The 21083-nt window shown below is 38.8% G+C and overlaps 1 protein-coding gene across 6 annotated transcripts in view; it reads left to right on the forward strand.

Annotated features, from left to right (window-relative positions):
* The window catches only part of slc36a4 (solute carrier family 36 member 4), a 144039-nt gene that overhangs the window by 841 nt on the left and 122115 nt on the right, over window positions 1-21083 (forward strand). The window contains exons 1-7 of one of the 6 annotated variants that reach the window (XM_064301604.1): window positions 8196-8832; window positions 9351-9459; window positions 10164-10293; window positions 10730-10820; window positions 14253-14341; window positions 16732-16827; window positions 17780-17864. In XM_064301604.1, coding sequence (XP_064157674.1) covers window positions 9438-9459; window positions 10164-10293; window positions 10730-10820; window positions 14253-14341; window positions 16732-16827; window positions 17780-17864 — 513 coding nt within the window. In that variant the 5' untranslated portion in view covers window positions 8196-8832; window positions 9351-9437. Of the gene's footprint in view, window positions 1-8195; window positions 8833-9350; window positions 9460-10163; window positions 10294-10729; window positions 10821-14252; window positions 14342-16731; window positions 16828-17779; window positions 17865-21083 lie in introns of those variants that run through there. The other 5 variants (XM_064301605.1, XM_064301608.1, XM_064301609.1 and 2 more) reach the window with 5 other exon arrangements.

Consider the following 21083-nt stretch of genomic DNA (forward strand, 5'->3'; position numbering starts at 1 on the left):
TATTATTATTATTATTATTATTATTATTATTATTATTATTATTATTGTTGTTGTTGTTGATGTTATTATTATTATTATTCTTATTATAACAATAATAATAAATGCACAGCTATTTTTGGAAATGGATATCACTCTTTCATGTTAAAATCATAAATTAAGTTTTTTTTTTTTTTTTACTGTTATGTCTTTGGCCACCAGATGTTTTGGTTCAGTGTTTATTCCTTGCTTGTTCTGGGACAAGCATTCTGACAGTCTTGAGCTGACTGACTGAACCATGTTTCCTTTTTAATTCAACAAACAAACAGCAGGGGTCGCCACATGTTTGTATTCTAATCCACAAATCTCACCCATACATTTTAAATTACACAGGCTTTCAAAAAGGTTGTGTTCCTCCTCCTTTGTCTACTAATGTGCTACATTAAACCAATTAAGTGACTTTAAGTTTAAGTTTGCTATTGTAAAACACAAATTCCAGAGATGTTCTGTTTGACATCCAGTGCACTTTTTTTCTCAAGATTTTTAAAAGGCAACAGTTTCTTGAGTGTTAATTTAGTGGCTAACAAAATTTTCTAACTAAATCTTTTACAATACATTGAGTCAATGATATTTGAATAACTGAATGTAACGATTATCTAAAAGGCAGTATGTACATTTGCCAGCCTTATGTAATAAATAATGTGCCCAGATTTGCATGCACAATGTCACTTGGAGATGAATATAAGTGAGTGGCATTCACTAAAATAATAATAATAATTTGGTTGTGCAGGCTCAGAACTCTTTTTTTCCAGTGATATCACATGATCTCACATTCTTTCTCCTATTATGCAATGGCATGTTGTGTGAAAGTCATTTGAATTGCCACTGGCCATGTGAATGTAAATTATTATTTCAGATACACCGTACAAACACAGTTGCCTTACTGAACAATAAACTATTTCAATGGCGAACTGACTTAAATACCTTTGTTAGTCCTGACTGATGTGCCTGTTGCAGAAATGAGATTTTTTCTTTTCTGGGTTAAAAAAGAATGAAGGCCTAGCTTGCCATTGTTTCTGTTTTGCCATGATGATTTCTACTGTACTGGTTAAGAAATCAATTTGGCAACCCTGCACACAAACCAATGGACCTGCTTGAAAGTCAGATGAAAAATAAGTAAATGTAGCCACAAGCGGCAATGAGTGGGTTTCAAGCCTTCGAGCGAGTTTCTTATTTTATTGATTTCAAGGTAGAAGAGGTGATGATAATGGTAAAGGAACCAGTTTTGATGGTAATTAGAAGTTTTTGTGTCAGTTGTAATGATACAGTAGTTAAACCTTGCATAATTGTATTTGAGCCATCGCCTGATTGATATTGCCACCTACCTGTCAGTCTCTATACTATTTAAAATCTTCCAAAATTATGCAAGAAGCAGAGACAGGCTCAAAACCAGTGTTAGCACAAAGCCCTTATGAAACTTTTGCAGACAATAAGTTTGCAGGGTTACGACATTTTAACATTTCAGCCAACAGTAGCTGTGGGTGGTTAGTGCCAGGCCCATGCACAGACTTTTGCAGGGACAGTGGCACAAGCTGAAGAAAGAGTGCACCTGTTCATATTCAGTAACGTCTCTTCAATCTCATCTCACTGTACACGTTTTTGATGTGCACAATTTGCATGTGCTTAAGGTGCCAATCTTCATCTTTTATTAAAGAGCAGTTTTATACATTTTGGTTTCACTCTGTAGAAATTGCAGCACTTTTTACATTTCTGGACACCATAATGTTTGGTACATATTAATGTTATGTAAAGTAGTCATGCTTAGTGCTTTGTTGCATATCCTTTGAATGTAACTGCTTAAAAACTGTGACCCATAGACATCATCTGGTGCTGAGTACCTTCTCAATTTTCCCTTTTTTTTTGGGTGGGGGTAATTGTAGCAGCCCCTATTGGTAAATTCAGGGACCCACTCTTCAATATGGGTATCAAAATTCATTATGATAGGTCAAACCATTACATATGTATAATGCGTTTTATTGTAGATCCCACTCATTTTCAAGTTCATTTGTTAATTTTGACCACGTTGTTTGCCCAATTGGGATGGTTTACAGTCCATTTGTGTATCTTTAAGCAATTAACATGCACAATAATTTGGGTGCAGATCGGTCCACAAACAAAAACTGTTTTTCAAAAAATTAAAAATGGCTAAAAATAGAAAATCCATCAGATGGACATCAATGGTTCAGTTAGAAAATTTGTAGAGCTCATTCACGAGATTGTTTCCCAAGTTTTGTGAAAATCTGACATGGCGTGGGAGTTATTGTTATTTACAGGTCTTAAGTTTGTTCTTTAATTATAGTGCCACCTAGGGGCCAATTCCATGTATATTGCATGGGCATCTAGCTCGCAAGTAACCTGATTGGACTGCCAAAGCCTACGTCTTCATCGTTTACCATCTCATGGGAAATTTTGAAAATGTGGGAGAAGGAGAATAATAATGGTCTTCCAACAATAGAAAAAAGAAAAAAGACCACATAGCACAACATATAAATTTGCATGGTACACGTGTGTTTAGTGTACATGGACTTAAATATTATCTATAACATTATCTGTTAATGACTAATTAATTATTAAACTTTGACCTTCATTGCCAAGTAGCTGAGACCTCTGAACATTAAGGGAGGGAGCTATGTCCACTGTGGTATTCATCTCCTACCATCCACACACACTCACACACAGACGCAAATAGTCACACATCAAACACAAACTCACACATATGCATGCACAGACAAATGCACACATACGTATACACATTCATGCACGCAGACACACAAACACACATAATCACACTAAGCACACAGACACAGAAACTCATACACAATGGCAAGCCCGTACACACATACATACATGCAAACTTGGAACAGATACATGCCACTCACACACGCACAAGTATACACACATTCATACATACATGCACACATCCATATACATATGTATGCATACAGTCACACAAAACATTTGCACCCACTCATGCACACAAAGACACAGAAACTCTGTCTTTCGCTCTCTCTCACTCACACACACGCCCACAGAAGTAGGGGGAACATATATATAACACAACATGTTGCATGACTTGCATCAGTAATTGGACAGGCAATTATGTCTAATTTTCTATGCGGCATGACAAGTAATTCCATCTTGTCATTCTCCATAGTCTCATCTACTGACTATGACAAGTAAAGAGGTTGTGGACTGTGGTTTACAGCTGGGCTGACACCCTCCCTCAGACTGGGGCAATGAGATGGGCAGGTGGCAGGGGAGAAAATACATTTCATAACATTCATTAACATGTTTTGGCTTGTTTAACCTGGATGGGGCTTCCTAAGTGATGCGTGACGCATGGTTTGTGCGCACGCATACTTGCATAAACGGTGAGTCATAGCCGAGAAGCGTGGTCGTCGTCACTGGAGGTATCAAAGGGGTAGATGTGGGGGTGGATGAAGGTGGAATACCCTTCTGCACATGTGGGAGGGAAGACTCAGTGCTGGATTTGTGCTGCAGATCTTCAACTCAGCGGGTTTTAAAAACTGGTTTTAAAAAGTTAAAATTTCCATTCCATTTCCATACCTTTCTTCCCCACAACTTTAAACTTGCAATGAAGAACAAAAGAGCCCATGAACTCCCTGTTCAGAAGGAAATATTTGGCTTCATTTAAAGCATACCAGATACTGTAAAACAGAACAGGTCCATTATCCTATGCATTGATCGCTTCAAATAACCCCCATATTGCTAGCTGTCTTTTCCCCAATTTCCCACCAGAAATGCATCAAAATTTCAGAGACAGAGAGATAATGGAATTGTTACATTTTATTGCTATAATGAATATAATTGAAAAAGGATTAGATGGATTTGTGATCTCATGAGTCAGAGTGAACCTGTCCCATTCTGTCCTGTAAAACAGTTGTCCAATTGAAGGGCATAACAAAGTGCATGTTTGTTTTGCTTTTCATGAAATTAAATTAATTAAATCTTTGGCTCCACAATCCTTGAAGATAAACATAGTCCTTTCTGAGTCATTCAAGGATCCATTTGCTTTGAAGTAAAAAATTAATAGATTTGTCTGAAAGAGCTATTTTTTTCCTTCCCTGAATGAAAGTGAAAAACACTTTAGTTGCTGTTGCGCTTTGCATCGTTACACACCGCACCAAGTGCTTTGGGTCTAAAAGTAAATCGGACTTCAAAGCGCTTGCTTTGACTTGCTGTGAAATTGAATGCTGGAATGAGAGAATTAACTGTGCCCCACACACCCTTTCTGAACACCCAACCCCCTCCCACAACTCCAAGCCCCACCAGAGGATAACGCCCACCCCCTCAACCAATATTATCAGGAATGATGTACCACTATTTGTTTGCTTGGCACAGTTTACCTTGTCATTATTATTATTATTATTGTTATTATTATAATACAGTGGCAGATCGTTTTACCTTTCAGAGAAGGCTGGTGTTGGACTTGTTGTCGGGGAGGAAGTAGAATTGGAGTCGCAGGCATATAGCTTCTGTGTCTCTTGCCTGTTTTCTATGACCCAACTCTGTTTGACACACCAGTGTCTTCTGTTGAACAACAAATGCTTTATTTTCCACTGCATGTAGCCAATCAGGATAACATGTTGGTTAAGGTAGGGGGGTAGAAAAAATGCCTTTCCAAGTGGGAAAACAAGGGAGAAAAGTAGATTTATTTTTTAAAAGTAAGATTTTTATCATCAAAATATAGAATTTAATTTCAGGAGTATCCTACAGAAGAATTGGACTGTTGCATAAAAGCTGTGATGTGACACCTGTGCCAATTGAAATTTATTTTTAATTAAAGGAAAATTGGCTTTAATTAAAATGGCAATAGGCTGAAACCTACTTCTCATTTTTATTGCAGGAGTTAATTCCAAATGCTAACTTGATAGACTGAATTATTTCAGAGCCATTGCATGTCCTATTTATTTCAATTTGTCTTGCTTTTGGGAGGTATATTAATTACTGTTCAGAGGGTGACCAGAGATGTGAAATCAACTAATGTTCAAGACCAGAAAAAAGCAGACTGAGACTGTTCACAGTAATAAAAAAAAAGGGATGTTTGTTTGATGTACTTCAGAGACTTCCTTTTGTGTAAGTACTGAAAAAACTGAGAGGAGCATTTTATTTGTATCTGAAAACAGCTATAGAAATAATTCTCAGTACATCCGTAGATTCAGACCTCATGAAAAAGGCATCTAGCCGCCAGAAAGACCTATCGAAAGAATGTAAAATAGAGCAAGCAATTGTTTATGCTATTCATGTATATGGGTGAATGTGGTGCCTACACTAACCCCAGACACTGGCTCCTGTGAGGAAATGCAGAGAGCAAATGCCAGTCTCTCCACTTTTCTATGTAGTATTATTGTAAATGTCCCTCCAACTCAATGACTTCTCCACCATTACCGATTCTAAGTTGTATTTGGCTACACAATTCTGGCCCTCCCAGGTTGAGTGACAGCCTCTTCAGAGCTTGCAGAACATTGGAACATTGGTCTTCTGTGTTTCCTATGCATTTAGGCTCCACTTCACAGATGAGTATCTGGGTTGTTCTGCCTCCCTAGGCGAGATGGCGGACCAGCGGGTGGGGGGTGCATGCTGGAGATATAACAATGGTTGCCTAAGCGGCCCGCCTATGTTGCCTATTCCCAGAACTGACCCTGATCTGGTGCTGAGGTGTCTTCCAGAACATTCCTCTCACAAGGTCCATTCAAAGGCCTTTCATTAAAGTTGCACATGACAAGGATGTTTACTTTCAGAAGGAAAAGGCCAGATGTATAATAGTCCTTTTGTGTTTTGAGAAGCTGAAGCGTGATGTAATGTGCCAGAGGATAGGGTCACTTTAGAAATTCAAAATCAATGAAGTGTTTGTCTCACGGTAAATTGAGATTGTGGGGTTGTCTTATAATACTATAGTAAGCCAAGGGGCAATTATAAAAAGAAGGCAGCTGCTGATCAGTTTCAGGTGGGCCTGTGTGCAAGGCCTCAGTTGGCCAAGGTCCTGTGGAGCTCCCTGATCGTGGGAGGAAACAGATACAGCAGACAGCAGCCAAAGAGAAAAAGCAGCCCTCCCTGTTTCTCCTCCCAGCCATCCCAACATCACAACCTGGTTTTGGAAGACGTACTGTTATTAGCACCATTATGTTAGCAAGTGACTAAGATTTCCAGCATGGAGTCACTGGTATGCTGGCTTTTTTGAGTAATTTCCTTGAAAATTCCATGTTGAAGAGGCAACATGTGAAGGAAAGCTATTTTTTAACACAACTTGACATTGGACTGTTTGTGTTGTGCCGTGCAGAAAAGTAATGCAAGAATTCAGCCTTCTAGAAGAGACCCTGCATAGCACGTTCTGCTAAAACATTATCAGAGTAGTGATTACATCCACAGTCTATTATTGCCTCCCATTGCATCGCTCCATGTCATCACACACCTGTGGCTGTCTGAGAGGCAGCATTGTGCCTGTACCAACTGAGCATGAAGTGTAATCCTACAACACAAAGACTAAGCATCTTAGCTAGTTTACTGTAGAGTGGAAATGCAAAAGAAGCAGTTGGCAGCATGCCCTTTAGAGAAGGTGTACTCGTGTGTGGAATTGATAGAGGACATTGCAGTGAAAGGACAAGCTTGTAAAGGCATATGGGAATTGAAAATGGGAAGAAAGCAATATGGAGATGAAATGAGTAAATTGATAAAGAAACATTTAAGTGGAAATTAACTTTGTTCAATTAACACTTCAACTTTTCAGCCTTTGATACTTGAATCAGCTTCAGTTTGGGCCTTATAATTACAGCAATATTCAGCATCTAGGGTGATATTGGGGGCAGAGTTCTCCTTTAGAAAAAGCTAAAATAAAATAAAATTTAAAAAAGGCTTCCTCGGGCCATGATTAAATTCCTTCGTGGAGACCGTGTGCTTCGGATGTGGAGCTTATAGCCATGAGTGGAAATCAGTCTATTAGGAACTAAAGCTCTAGTTTCTCTGTGAATGACCTGGTTAGCAGTAGACTACACAACATGCATAATTGCACATTCAAATGCTTAAGGGTGTAATGAACATGAGCCTACTTCAATTTCTCAAACAAAATGATGACCATTTTGAAGAATCTGTTCAACCTATCTAATAGGAAGTAGTATTAATACATAAACTCTTACCAAGACAAGGTGCTATACAAATTAATAATAGATTATTAATAATAATAATAATAATAATAATAATAATAATAATAGACATTGCACTGTACCTCATCCTGGAAAATCATATTACATTGCAATCACTTAGCAAGCACTTAGCCCTCATTATCATCATGCACAGAAGTGTCTGCTGTAACACGTTGCTACACTTGTATTTTGCTTGTTGGTTCTAAGACGATGACTGCAATCATATCACTCTTGCCTCACGACTACTAAACGTTGTCTGTGTTCCAAAAGCATAATAATAATAATAATAATAATAATAATAATAATAATAATAATAATAATAATAACAATAATAATTAAAAAACCCACTAGCATTTTTAAAAAATGGATTGGGGGGGGGGGGGGGGGGTTAGCTATATTGCAAAGGTGAAAATAATAATTTCCAATTATATTTATTTAAAGTGAAGTGAGAATCAACTCTTTTTCAGGCTGTGCTAAGTTCAAGGATCCTAAATGACATCAATAAAGAAAACAATCTATATGCTAAACAGTTAGGCGATTTTGATTTACATGTTTTGCATGTATATGATCTGCAATGGCAACATTTTGATGAGGAATGGAACAATTGTTCTTTAATTTTGCATATATATATATATATGCTGAATATTTTGTATAGGCCAGGAGATGCTTGTGGCCACAATACAAACTGAGCAGATGTGCTTGTCCCTGAATGTGAACAACAGCCGCCTTTCTCCATTCCGTTCTATCCAAGTCCGTGTGGACAGCACTAACTATCGAGTCTTAAGTGACTATAACGTGCCACTTCATTTAAGATTGGGTTATGTATAGGTTATGTACCTGTGCGGTGAACTAAGAAGCATATGCAATCATTTTTGAAAAAATATAGCAATGCATATTTTTTTATGTTTTAAACCTTTTAATCTGGAGATCTGGGCTGAAGTTTTAGCGTGTTTTTATTAGCAGTATCCTACATCAAACAATTAAAAAAACAATTACTCGGTAATTTCCCTTTTCAGACAGCAACTAGTCGAACTAATAGTAAATACACAACTACTAATGCAACTTAACTTTGCACCAACAGCCACACGTACTGCATTCATTCACGTATACTGCAAGAATGAGAGGTGTATTTTTAAAACTATTTCTGGACTCGAATAGCCAAGAGACGTTGTCTTTCATTGTACATTGTGCAATAAAATGCCACAAACTATTTAAGAAAAGGAGAGAGGAAACTGAATATCTTCCTCAAGTACAAGTCCTCCGGTGGGAAAAATTGCGAGAGAAATTGCTGTGAGATTGCAAAAATGGTAGCACGTTTCCTTTAAAAGTCTTTTGGCTTTGCTGGATTGAAGTTGTTTGCAAGGAAGAAGTGGCGTGACGTTTCAGGATTTTTGTCGGCAAAAGGGTGGTAGGCCAGACCCTCGCCCTTTAACAAGCAGAATTACAACCTGGCAATTGTATCCGCACCCGGAGAGCTGCTCGCCTTTTCAATGGAAGTTTTTTCTGGTCACTACTTATGCAAAAAGAGAAATATAACCGTAAAAGACTACTGTAGCTCTAAGTCGATCGCTGGACTACAGTGCTACAGGAGCGGCTAGTTCCAGGCAAAGCACAGACTCAAAGGGGGATCAGTTTGGTATGATTGAATTCTTCACATAGCTAATTCTAAACCTGAACTGAATAAACCACAGTCGATATCGTGGCGATTCAATCGCTGGATAACACAGCTAAGTCTTTTCTTTTTTTTCCAAAGACACATGCCTCTAGCTCTCTAGATAAAGCTTTTTTGTGGCTGACTTTATCAGTACTGCGGCTGGCTGGTTATCTAACTAGTTAGCTATTCTGGCTAGTATTATAACGTAGCTAGCTAACGTTAGCTGAACATACACCGGTAATGACAGCGCTGATCTATCAGATAACTCAGCACAAGCACTGATTTAGCACAGCCATTTCTGGAATTTCATTAGCCGTTTTATTGATATAGCCGGATAATGTTTACAATAACGATTTCATCAAGTAACGCTAATTCATATTAGCTAATGTTCTCAATGTATACTCCTCACATTCAGTGCCATCGAAGCGACTCTTGCATACATTGTTTCCCCCCCTTGAATTCAAAATAAGGACACATTTCTCTCCTCTTATTATTTCCAGTAGTTCGTAGACTGGATTCATCACGCCCACTTCAGTACGACGACCCAGGACGGTATCAGCGGATGGCGCACTGATGTCTGGCGGAAGATGGAATCAACTGAACAGCTAGGTACTCGTGAAATGATGACGTTTTGTTGAGGGGCTGGAGCATGGATTAAAGGAAACTGAGGCCCAGCCAAACCATCTGCAAGTTTAGCTATATGCCAATGTTTGTAGTTTCATTGATTCTTTACTTACATTACTTACATTATTTACATTATTCCCGTTACATTTACCTGTACCATATTTATTAGTAGAAACATACTACAACAACTATGATTCTGGTTCCACATGTTCTATATTTATAGTGAGGGCAAACTAAAGTGGCACTTATACTATGGTCAAAAACGATTACAACACACAGAAAACGTATATCTCCTTTTGTCTTCTGATTAAAAAAAAAAAACAAAAACAAAAAAAACTGATTTAAAAAAAAAAACTGCAAAGTCAGAGCTGAACCCAAGCTCTTACTAATACTCTTATGATACCAATAGCAATATATATTTTTCTTGAAGGAAAGCTGAAAAGAGCCATGATAATGGCAATTATGTTTTTTTTATGAAAGGCAAAGGATGCATAATTAAATTACTGAACCCTGTCACTTATGATTATTTAAAAATCTCTTGGCAGCACAGAATCTTCAGGTCTTCAGGGATGCAAATTGATGCAGAAACTGCATATTGCTGTCTATTAATATAATTTCCTCTCTGGATTAAAAAAAGTGTGGAAAATCCCACTAGATACCTACAAGATGTGTTGCTTTTGTCCTCACAGACATGGAGGTGATGACACCTCTTATTGAAGAAGCAGGGCACTGTCCAGATGACTTTTCAGAGGATGATCATGATATTGAATTGGTTCCAGTTCAAAGACATTATGAACTGGGAAATCATGATGGCATTACGTAAGTACAGTTCTAGATTTTGATGATTTTTATGCCTCTCCGACCAGCTTAACATAAAATATAAATCTGGGATTTCCTTTCAGCCCCCCCCTCCCCCCCACACCCCCACTGATAACCCTGAAATGACATCGTTTCACTTGTAATCTGCACGTGTCATTGTGTGAATGCTATGATCCATGTCTCAAATTCGATGAACCGTGACTTCGAAAATGCTTTTTCCCATTTGACAGGAACTCTTAAATTCTTCATAGCTGAGATTAAAAATAATTTTGGTTGTGAGAGGAATGGACAACGAATACTGAAGACTGACAGATGGAAAATTGATAAATGCTATAACTGAGAGCTGTACGACTCAGGCTGGCTTTCCTGAGTGGCTCAGAGGAGGTGACTTGGAGGTATTCTGGGCCTTGAACTAACCCGAGTTATTGATTTGTAGGTTTTCACAAACCCTCATCCATCTCTTGAAGGGGAACATTGGAACTGGCCTGCTTGGCCTTCCTTTGGCAGTGAAGAATGCTGGGATTATTGTAAGTATAGCATGAATTGCATGGGGAATTGGTGGGGTGGAGGGTGGGGATGTGTGGGAACTGCTTTTGCATTTCTTACTGACGTATGAAGTCATTGTTGGGATTACTGTGTGCTTTACAGTGCTTGACATCACTGTCTCTCATGTGTAACTAGTGTCACAAGTAACATTTATGTATTAAGCCTGGTTCAGGCTGAGAAGGAGCTGTAATAAATCAAGTCAAATTGGTCTCACAAGCATGGGTGTAGATCCCTGAAGGGACATGTCCTCCCAACATTGGAAAAACATCAAATGGTCGCCCCTAGTATTGTCATGTCATGTTTTTGTAGTGAGTGGTATTGTTAAAAAAATGTTTAAGAAAACTTCCTCTTTGTTGTCCCTCCCCAAAGTTGAAAAGGTGTGTCATTGCTCCTGGGGTCTGAGATTTTTGGTGTGAATAGAGGTTCACCATCCCCACTGTTTCGCATGGGTGAGCCCTGATATCACAGAACATTTGCCAGACAATTCTAATGGCAGAGTGAATGTTGTTATGAATTTGAACTAACCCAGAAATTATTAGGGCATATGATATCAAAGGTGTCGATAGTGAAGGTTTATTTTTTTATCAAACAGGAGGGTACAAAATAAAAAAATAAAAAAGTCAAATGCTCATTAAGCTTTCAAGCATTTCATTTGCTTTCATGCTGTTCCTAATGACTAATGAGCTTTGATGTTCTTTGATTTAAAGTATTTGCAGAAAAAAATTATTATTATTAAGTATTATCTTTTAACTTGACTAATTTCACAGTTGTCACGATAGTAGGAATCATTCTAGGGGTAGTGCCTCTGTCACTACCAGCCGCAGATGGTGATACTGGTACTGTATTGATAAATGGAACCGAACTTTGTTGGTTGGTGTTCCTGCTACTGTCTCACCAGTCAAAGGAGATGAAGTGCCCCTCATGCCTCTCGTGCTTGTGCCTCAGGTTGTGCCCCAAGTACTCACTTTATAGCCATAAAATCACCAGGGATGAGAATAACAAAAAACCCAACATAACCATAGCGACTGCCATCACACGGGCACCAAAATGTACATTTTGTTTACTTGTCAATGTCAAACCTTTAAGGCCTTATGGTGCAAATGACACTCCCCACTCCACTGTCACAAACAAGTTTTGTTTAACTACAGATCTCGTGTTTTGATTATACTTTTGTGGATGAGAATTAATCAAAAAAGTAAATTATGCAACCTGCGGCTGCTAACGAGAAACAAGTGTCTGATAGGGCAGGAGCTCCGGAAAGTTCATTGCTCATCTCTAAACTTTTACTTTGTAGGTTTGTAATTCATCAGCACAGTCCTTTTTTCAAGAAAAGGTTTTTGTTGTTCAGGCCCAAAGGGTCACTGTTGAATTGTTGCCTTGCAAACAGTCTCAAAATGAATGAAACACAATCAGGAAGCTAGAGGGGCTGAAGATGCAACAACATACCTTTACTGAATATCCTCAGTGTGACCCATTTCTAAGACAAAAAGACCTGTGTTTTCTGTGTTGTCCTCCTCTCTTTCAGAAAGATGCTATCAGCCATTCCATACGTAGAGTTATTTGATATAAACTATTTTGTTCAGTGTTGTATTGCCTGTGTTTTACAGCATCGGGAGGTCAAGGTCTAATAAAAATAAACTGATTGTATTACGGAATGGAGTTAATTTGACCTTTATCACAGAAGGGCTTTGAATACACCTTATCACTTTGAGAAGTACAAAGTGTGTTGGGAGAGCCAGATAGATTGATATTGGGTTATTCAGCTCTTAAATAGGGAATATTTTAATGACAAGCTTTTAATCATTTGGGTTACTGGACTTGGATTGTGAAAGATCCCGTTAGGCCGTTTCATTGCTGTGAAATACAACAGGAGGCACAGCACTGTCCGTTTTTAATCACAGGTTTCCCATCAGGAATCCCTGGCATTTATATCCGCATGATTTAATGTACCTGAAGCTGCGTTGTCCATGCTTAATGTTGTCGACCCAGAATAACTCGCCCCACAAGTACAGACGACAAATGAATGTAATTAAACTGATTTAAAGGCACTGTTCACCATTGTACCATTGGCTACCATAAAAAAATCAATGAGATGGAAGCTCTGAAGTAACACTGTTTGCTGACGTCAGAAGGGACAGGCGAGAGTTATCATGTTGAGGACAATGCGCTTTGCTGTATTTCATATCGCTGCAGATAGCACAAGGTGGAGTCTTGCATAATTCTTTCCCAGGCTCACAATAGTGCTTGCAGTGGATTGTGTAAGTCAAGAGAATGCAATCATGGTTTTTACCCATATGTGCTGTCACCATCTCACCTAGAACTTTGAACTCTACACTTAAACTTTAGTTTGTACTAATACTAACTAAAAATCTACATTTTATCTTAACTAGAATCAGTCCCAATGGCATTGCTTTATAGTTTCCTTTCAAAAAATATGCTTTTTTATTTTGCAGTTCATGACTCAATCTGATACTGCTTCATGCTGTACCTTCCATAGGTTTCTAAATAGCTTTACGCTCAGTTACTGGTGTAAAATTAAAATTTTTATTAGCAGACTGATTCCTCATGATTACAGTTATGAGACAGAAATAGGCACAAAAAGAGGGACAATACGTTTGGGTGAGAAAGGAAGTGATATATGGAGAGAGAGAGAGAGAGGGAGACCGGTAAGGATTCGGCATGTAACAAATAATCAACTGTCGGAAACTCGATATTTAATTTGCAGAAAACAATCCGACAGGGGTTTGTGAATTGATATTTTTCCAGCAGCTTTCTCCTTCTGTGTCCTGTTGTCACAAGCTACTGTTTTAAAAGAGACCAATTTTACAAGCGCAAAATGACATGTCAATCATCATGAACGGAAACCAGGCCTACTGAGGGACAGCTCTCTGAATGGCTCTATTTAAAGGTGTTATGCCTGTCAAGCGCATTTCAACCTCTGTACCGTTTGCCAATATATTGTGAAGAATGATAAAAGTTTCAAAGCTTGGTACGTTAAATGATCCGTCTCTGATCGAGATTTGATGTGGTTTGTCTTTGCAATTGGAAACCCCTTCATGGTGTCATCATTCCAGACACTCATGCAACACATATGTGGGATGTTGTCATTGCTCCTTCCAGTATTCTCAGAAGAAAAGTCATTTTTCCACGATGCGTGGCAGATTTTGAGGAACCATTATTTCTCCTCTGCACAGCGCTGTCGGAAACTGGCATCTTCACAACCAGTAGTAAATAAGTTATCATAGTTGTTTGGAAATTTCAGCACAGAACATTTTATGTACAGTCTTGCATTCTGATACCAGGATAAGAGTTAAAGCAGTATTTGACATAACTGGCACGCACAAGGTGTCAACAGTAAAGCACTCATGTGGGCTGGGCTCTCACTGTCCCTGTGCTCTGTGTGTGTTTTCTAGGTTGGGCCCATAAGCCTGGTTGTGATGGGAGTGGTGTGTGTTCACTGCATGCACATCCTGGTCCACTGCAGTCATCACTTATCTGAAAGGTAATGTCAAACCCCCAACCATGTAAAGTTATTAAAATAATGTGATTGATTTACATTAGCTGATTTACCTTTACATTAAATTTGCATCGTGAGCACGGGATTAGTCACAGTCTGAATTCTCGAAGACATGAACGGAATGAACACATTGAGTCCACAAATTTTGTACAAATATCGGGACGTTTTTTTTTACAGACATAGTAATAAATTCACGGAACAGCTTTGCTGGCCATCTAATAGAGGCAGAAACTCTATGGCTAGATGCTGTACTGCATACTCTGTTGGTGAAAGACAGGCCTGGATGAGCTGAAAGGCTTGTTCTGGTCATTATGTATTCTTATGTTCTTTACTCTTCCTACGCAGCACTCCCCTGTTGAGTCAGACAGGTCAAACGGCTTCATTAAAAGCAAGTTTACATATGCCATTCAAATTCTAGCTGTGTGTGTCAGGTGGGTGGAGAAGTGTGAATTTTCCATACTGAATGAATGTTTCCAGCATACACATGGGTTTAGAATTGAATACTTTCTTCTATGTTATTTTAGTGAAAAATGGGACCATTGAAGACTGGAAAAATAGCTGCAATAAAAATATTTTTTGCACACTCTTTAGTGTGTGGGCAAGCACAATTCTGCTTGGTCACATTAATTATTGAAACTAGTAAAACGGTGGCAAATGGGAGCTAGTTCATTAGTGCATAATTACAAATGACCTTTTTGTACGAATTGTTGAATAGAGGATACTGTCACTGTTGCATGTGCTTGGACCTGTACTCAGAGCAAGCTTTAGGCATGGGCAACCATGATAGTTGCACAAAATATAGATTTGTGCAACTATCACTATAGGTATCTGCAATTATCTGCCAGGCTTCCCCTATTGTTTTGGCTGCTCTGGCTGTGTTTGATTTGCTAGTTAGGACTGCTTTCACTGTGAGTTCTTGATCTTGCCCTCTCCAGCATTGCCATTATTTTGTGATCTATAACCTCAAAACAAAGTAAAAATCAAATAGGTTGCAATATGAGAGTTAATATTGCATTCGTCAGTTTCAATGCGTTACGTGATCATGCAAAGGTCAGCGCCACCTCCCGTTGGGTCTATATAAGGAGTATGCGATTCATCTCTGTAGCAGAGCAGGTGCGCACAGTTATCTGAAATGATTCCATTCTAGATTAACTAACCAAATCGTAATTCACGTTCGTGAAACGGAGCAAGCCTGAATTTAATTAATGAGATAATTTGATAAGATTTGCTTCAAGTTATCCTGGATTGTTTAAGCGACAGGGCACAGATCTGAGCTGCTCGCTCACTGTATGGGGAGATTACACTTCACAGCAGGTGCAGGCAGACTGCTGGCATCAGTTGACTAGAGTTGATACCCTTGTCAGATGGGGTCGATTACCATTCATCTCCATCCCTGACCCTGGGTGATTCTGATAAGTGCATCTTTCATAGTTTTTACTTGGCCACCTGATTGAACTTTTTCAGCCATTGCAGGCTCACTAGATTACCGTTGCCCTTGTACTCTAAATTCGGAAAAGCACGCGGCTAATAGGCTGTGATTTCTTTGGCGCGTTTAACGATAAATGCCTAGAAGAGAGATGTAAAATGCCGTTAAGTGCTTTAGCTATGTGACGGAGTTAACCGAGAGGGAACCGCTTTTCATTACCCGGTAACTGCTTAGACTTCCAGCCCCAATTCCACTCTCCTCCCCCTCGTCCAAAAAAATAAAATAAAAATGTAAAAATGTTATGTGTTTCACATTCCGGTTGGGGTTTAGTCTTCATTATTGGTTATTTACTGTTTATTGTGACCAAGTCCATCACATTTGTATTTGCTCTCTGTGTTCTGTGCAGATAACATTGAATGCTCTATCACATTTGCATCCTAATTGGGGCTTTAATGTAGTTTGTTTATAAGAGCAAGCAGGGAGAAGGCTGCCCTGCATAATAATGTAATATATTTATTAATTTTATTCTACAGACTTCTAATCTAGAAAATAAATTGATTCATTTATGAATAATTCAGAATTCACTGCATATGAGGGTAACCAGGATGGTAACGTGCAGTTACTGCTCTTGCATATTTCCATACGCTATCAGTTACTATCAAGCACATCTTCCTCTTGGTACAGCAGTCACAATTTTAATCGGAAGCAGAAATTGCATGGTGCACAGAACTGGGTCGCCCACTGACATGGGATTTTTGAAGTGTTCCAGATGCAGTGCATTAATCATAATTTCAATTATATTGAAGCGAGGGTAGCTTCTTCGTGCCGTGAATAGCCATTACGGAGGCTGAATGGCCGCGCGCGCGAGCCCTGGCCTGGATGACGGGCGGGGCAGCGTGTGCGTGTTTATCGAGGGCTGCCCTCTCAGCAGGCTCTGTGTGCTCCCCAGGTTGAAACGGCCCCCAATGGGCTACAGTGACACGGTGGCCATCGCCATGGAGCAGAGCTCACTTAAGTGCATCAAAAGGGGGGCAGATTTTGGGAGGTAAGTGTTATTCAGTACCCCCCCCCCCCGCCCACAGGGCGTCTCCTGCTTTTCTACCCCAGATTGCCTGTCGTGCTTTGTCGTCCACATGATGAACTCCATTCTTGGGCCTTTGTCTCTGGCTGTTTTGTAATTTGCAGCTGATCGCCTTCACGTTCTAGTGTTGCTTAACGTGCAATTTCTTGAATGGCTCAGTCAGCAATGATGTTTGGCGTAAGCACAGGCAGGATCTCAAAGGCAGATCTTGCGCATTTTAGCCCAGGCTGTATCATCACGAGAGCATTTAGCGTGACGATGAGGGTGAGTGTACATTCACAAATCAGAATTCCAAATTGGGGAAAAAAACACCCTGATGAAGACCAGTGTGCCACAACGCGTATGTGCGTGTTTTTAACCTTTGCTATGCATTAGCCATACAATAAAGGCTTTTTACTTTTTCACAACAAGAGTGCCTTGGTCGCTATCTTTTTTCATCAAAAATGGGTGAATTGAACTAAAAACAAGAAGGCAGTAACCCACAAACTGTTCACGAGAGTTCAACATTCCCTGCAAATACTTTACAGTATTTTCACTCCTCCCATCAAATCTGTGAATGAATGTGCAAAATAGAGGCTGAAATGTGCCCGTTTTGACAATAAATAAAATATCAGCATGGCCTTGGGAATGATAAAATGCACACGTTTTGGGTGAAACCATTGTGTGAGACCAAGGCATGGTTTGAAATAAATAATTTGTGTGTGAAAGGTTGTAAAATGAACCAGTTTGTACTGTAGGGTGTATCAGCTATGATAGTTTTCTTCACTCAGCTGAAAGTGTTTTCAGATGTTCCTGGTCCGGTTGGGTTTAAAACGTTATATGCGTTTAAACTGTGTTTCTCAGTCTTGTTTCCATGTTTTGTGTATGTGTCCATCTTTGTTTGTGTCTTCATCTGTCTGTCCCCTCTGTTGTACAGGCACCTGGTCGGCTTCTTCCTGGTGTTGACGCAGCTGGGCTTCTGCAGTGTGTACTTTGTGTTCTTGGCGGAGAATATTAAGCAGGTACCATCTTCTGCATGTGTACTGACCAAATATATGCAGCACATTTCACTTCTGTGATTTTATTATTATTATTATTTGTTTTTATGTTCTGCAGCAGGATTAAGTAGTTGCATCTGCAGGTAGTACTAATGTATGTAGTAGTAACAACAGTATTAGTAGGAGCTACTGAATGAATACATGTGTAAATGGATCGCAAAAATATCTATGAAACAATGAATAATTGAATGACTGAGTTCATTGTGTAAATGGCAGAAGTCTGTAAATGGACTAAAATCTATAAAAATTAGTTTTTCCTTTTGGCTTATGTGTATACATAATGTTTGAGACATATTTTTTATTGATTTGGCTGTACTCCTCAATTATTGATTTGTAATCAAACAATTCATATGTGGTTAAAGTGTACATTCTCCGCTTTTATTTTGATTTTCAACATTTTGGTTTCACCATGTCGAAATTACAGTATTCATGCCTTCATGTTGAAAAACATCAATAATGGACTGCAGAGGCAGTAAAATGGCTAGAATCAAAACTAGATGCTAAAAGCTGTTTTATACCTGCACTAAGGAAGCAATTGAGAACACCTGACTAATAATAAACTCCTGTGACGCAATTTATCCCAAATGTTTTGACGCCCTGAAATGGCAGGACTATTTATAAAAAGTGCTGTAATTTCTACATGATGAAACCACAATGTATAACGATATCCTTAAATAGAAGCTGAGGATGTGTACTTCCACTGCATACATGTGAAGTACAAAGCCAAATCAATAAAAAATATTTATTTGTCCCAAACATTATGGCGTTAGCTGTATTTCCTTATTTTATAATTTTTCTTCAATTTGTATATTATTTAACTGATTAATTTATTATTTTTATTGCTGTTTTGTAAAATGTGAACAAGTATTCTAAAATGATGACTTCCTGAACCACTAACTGCTAGTTAAAACACAAGAATGTAAATTGTTGGCCAGGTTACACTGGCCTGTTATCCAGCTACTGTTGGTGACTGTGGCAGAATACTAGTCAAAAACACATACTAATTCCACAGGCTGCTCGGCTGCACAGCCTGTTGGCAACTGAAAAAAAAAATGCACCAGGCATGACTAGCGTATTTCAGGAGAAAGAACCTTATCAGCTTCATTGTTATGACAACATGCCATACAAGGTCAGTTGTCTCTCCCCTACAACGGCATGGCAATATTTCATATTCCAATGTCAATGTATATTTCACACGCCTTCGTTTTTCACTAATCTATAGCTATACATGGTCATTTACTATTCTTCCAGCGCTTCTAGAGCTTTTGGTAAGTGCAGAAGGTAACCAGAGTTCGCCTCTGCTGTTTCTGTGCGTGTGTTACTGGACGGAGTGTGGTGCCTCTAGCTTCTAGCCTCTCTATTCCTTCACTCAGTAGCTGAGATATGGACTACTTCCTGTTGAAAGTTCTCTTCATGATTTTTTTTCACCCATCATTCTGTCATTCTTCAGTCAATATCAAACTTGCCTGGCAGACCAATAAGTGATGTGTGCCCACCAACCTATTGATTTGCTTGCTGTCTTTTGAATGTCAGCTGAGTGTCAGAATCAACATTTGTACCTGTGCTATTGGAAATACAGAGATTGGTAAAAGGTAGTGTAATTAAGTAATGCTGGTAATCCCTAAAAACTTATTTGTAACTATGAAATGAATATAAGCGTTAATAAGCAGTACTCTACTTGTGATTTAGATTCAGTTATTTTTATTTTTGCTAGAAGTATGCATTTATTAATAATTTTGACATTTCTTTTTATTTGGGACTGTTAAAATTATATATGGGTGTAGTGGCTCAGCAATGTCCCTAGAAGGCACTGTTGGTTCTTCATTTTACTGTATTTTCACTTGCTCCCACTTTCTGCTTTAACACGAAAATATTCTGCTTGCCTGGGTACTTCTCTGTTTGCCTGTCCAGATGCTGGCAGTATGAGCACAGGCGTCCGCAATATACACATGATTATATATGCAGATTAATATCAAAGTATATTTGTCGTCTTCTGTTCAAGAGCAAAGTTTAAATAATTTCAGAGATTTCGCGTGGGTGGCCTCTATATGACGTTTGACCTAGCTCACAACCTTGACGCTTTGCAGCTTAGCAAAAACTGCTTCGGGATATCCTACTTCTGTGTATATATATTTATGCAAATTTGCTAATTGTATAGGAAATGCTACCATGCAAAGCTGAGTAAATCTCCTTATCGCAGTCTCTTAGCAAAGTAAACGGGGTTAAAATGTCATGAGGATTTTGTTAAAATAACACTGAAATCAAACACATTAGTAACTGATTTTGTCTAGTTATCTAATTGGACTGAACCTGCAGACTGAAACTCTGTGTTTTAATCGCAGTAATTATTTGAACATCAAAGACCACTTATTTTTTCTTATGGTAAATTGCATTTGCCTTTTATTTGCTTTGCTTTCCTGATACATTCTGCTTTTAAATATTAATCCCATACATTACACTCAGTGCTTATAACTGCCACATCATGTCACTGTAATTTAGCTTTAGCAAATGGTAATAGTGAAATGTATATGTCACACGCCCTGACTACCCTGGAAGGCACAGAAGAGCTGGACACAGGGAGATGCAGAAATTCCGTATTCCTGGGCAAAAACAATAAACTAAAACAACAAAGACAAAATAAATGAAATTATACACGTCGCTTTTCAGCTTCATGCGTCGGGCTCGGGCTCTCTCTCTCCGTCGTAGGGGATCCCCAGTCTCAGACACCTATTGTGGAAAGAAGCGCACTTTTAAATTCTGGATTGATTTGTAATATCATCCAGGTGTGTACCTACTTAACCAGTAGGTTTGGTCCTCTAATTGCCCTGAATTCCTCCCGCAAACCGAGCCCTGCCAAAGAATAGCAGCCGTGAGCTATTGTGGCAGGCTGCTCAGGGTGATGTGAGAAGGAAAATATTTTACTGTGTTCAGTGTAAGGGTATATTTTATAATTATAGATTGCTGCATTTTGCTAAGTTTCTACACTCTGCGTGGTGAGGAATTCTCATTGTTTAAGCTTGTTTTGCTGTCATTCAGTTTTAATAGTAACATAGACATTAGGCATTACAAAGCGGTGATAGCATTACCTGTCACTATGCACTTGCATTGTGGCAGATGTGCTTTCTAAAGTCTTAACATGTGTAATATGTGACGATTGCAGACCTGGGTCAAGTACGTATTTGT

This window comes from Anguilla rostrata, chromosome 12 (assembly GCF_018555375.3).
Source record: "Anguilla rostrata isolate EN2019 chromosome 12, ASM1855537v3, whole genome shotgun sequence".
Classification (NCBI taxonomy): domain Eukaryota; kingdom Metazoa; phylum Chordata; class Actinopteri; order Anguilliformes; family Anguillidae; genus Anguilla; species Anguilla rostrata.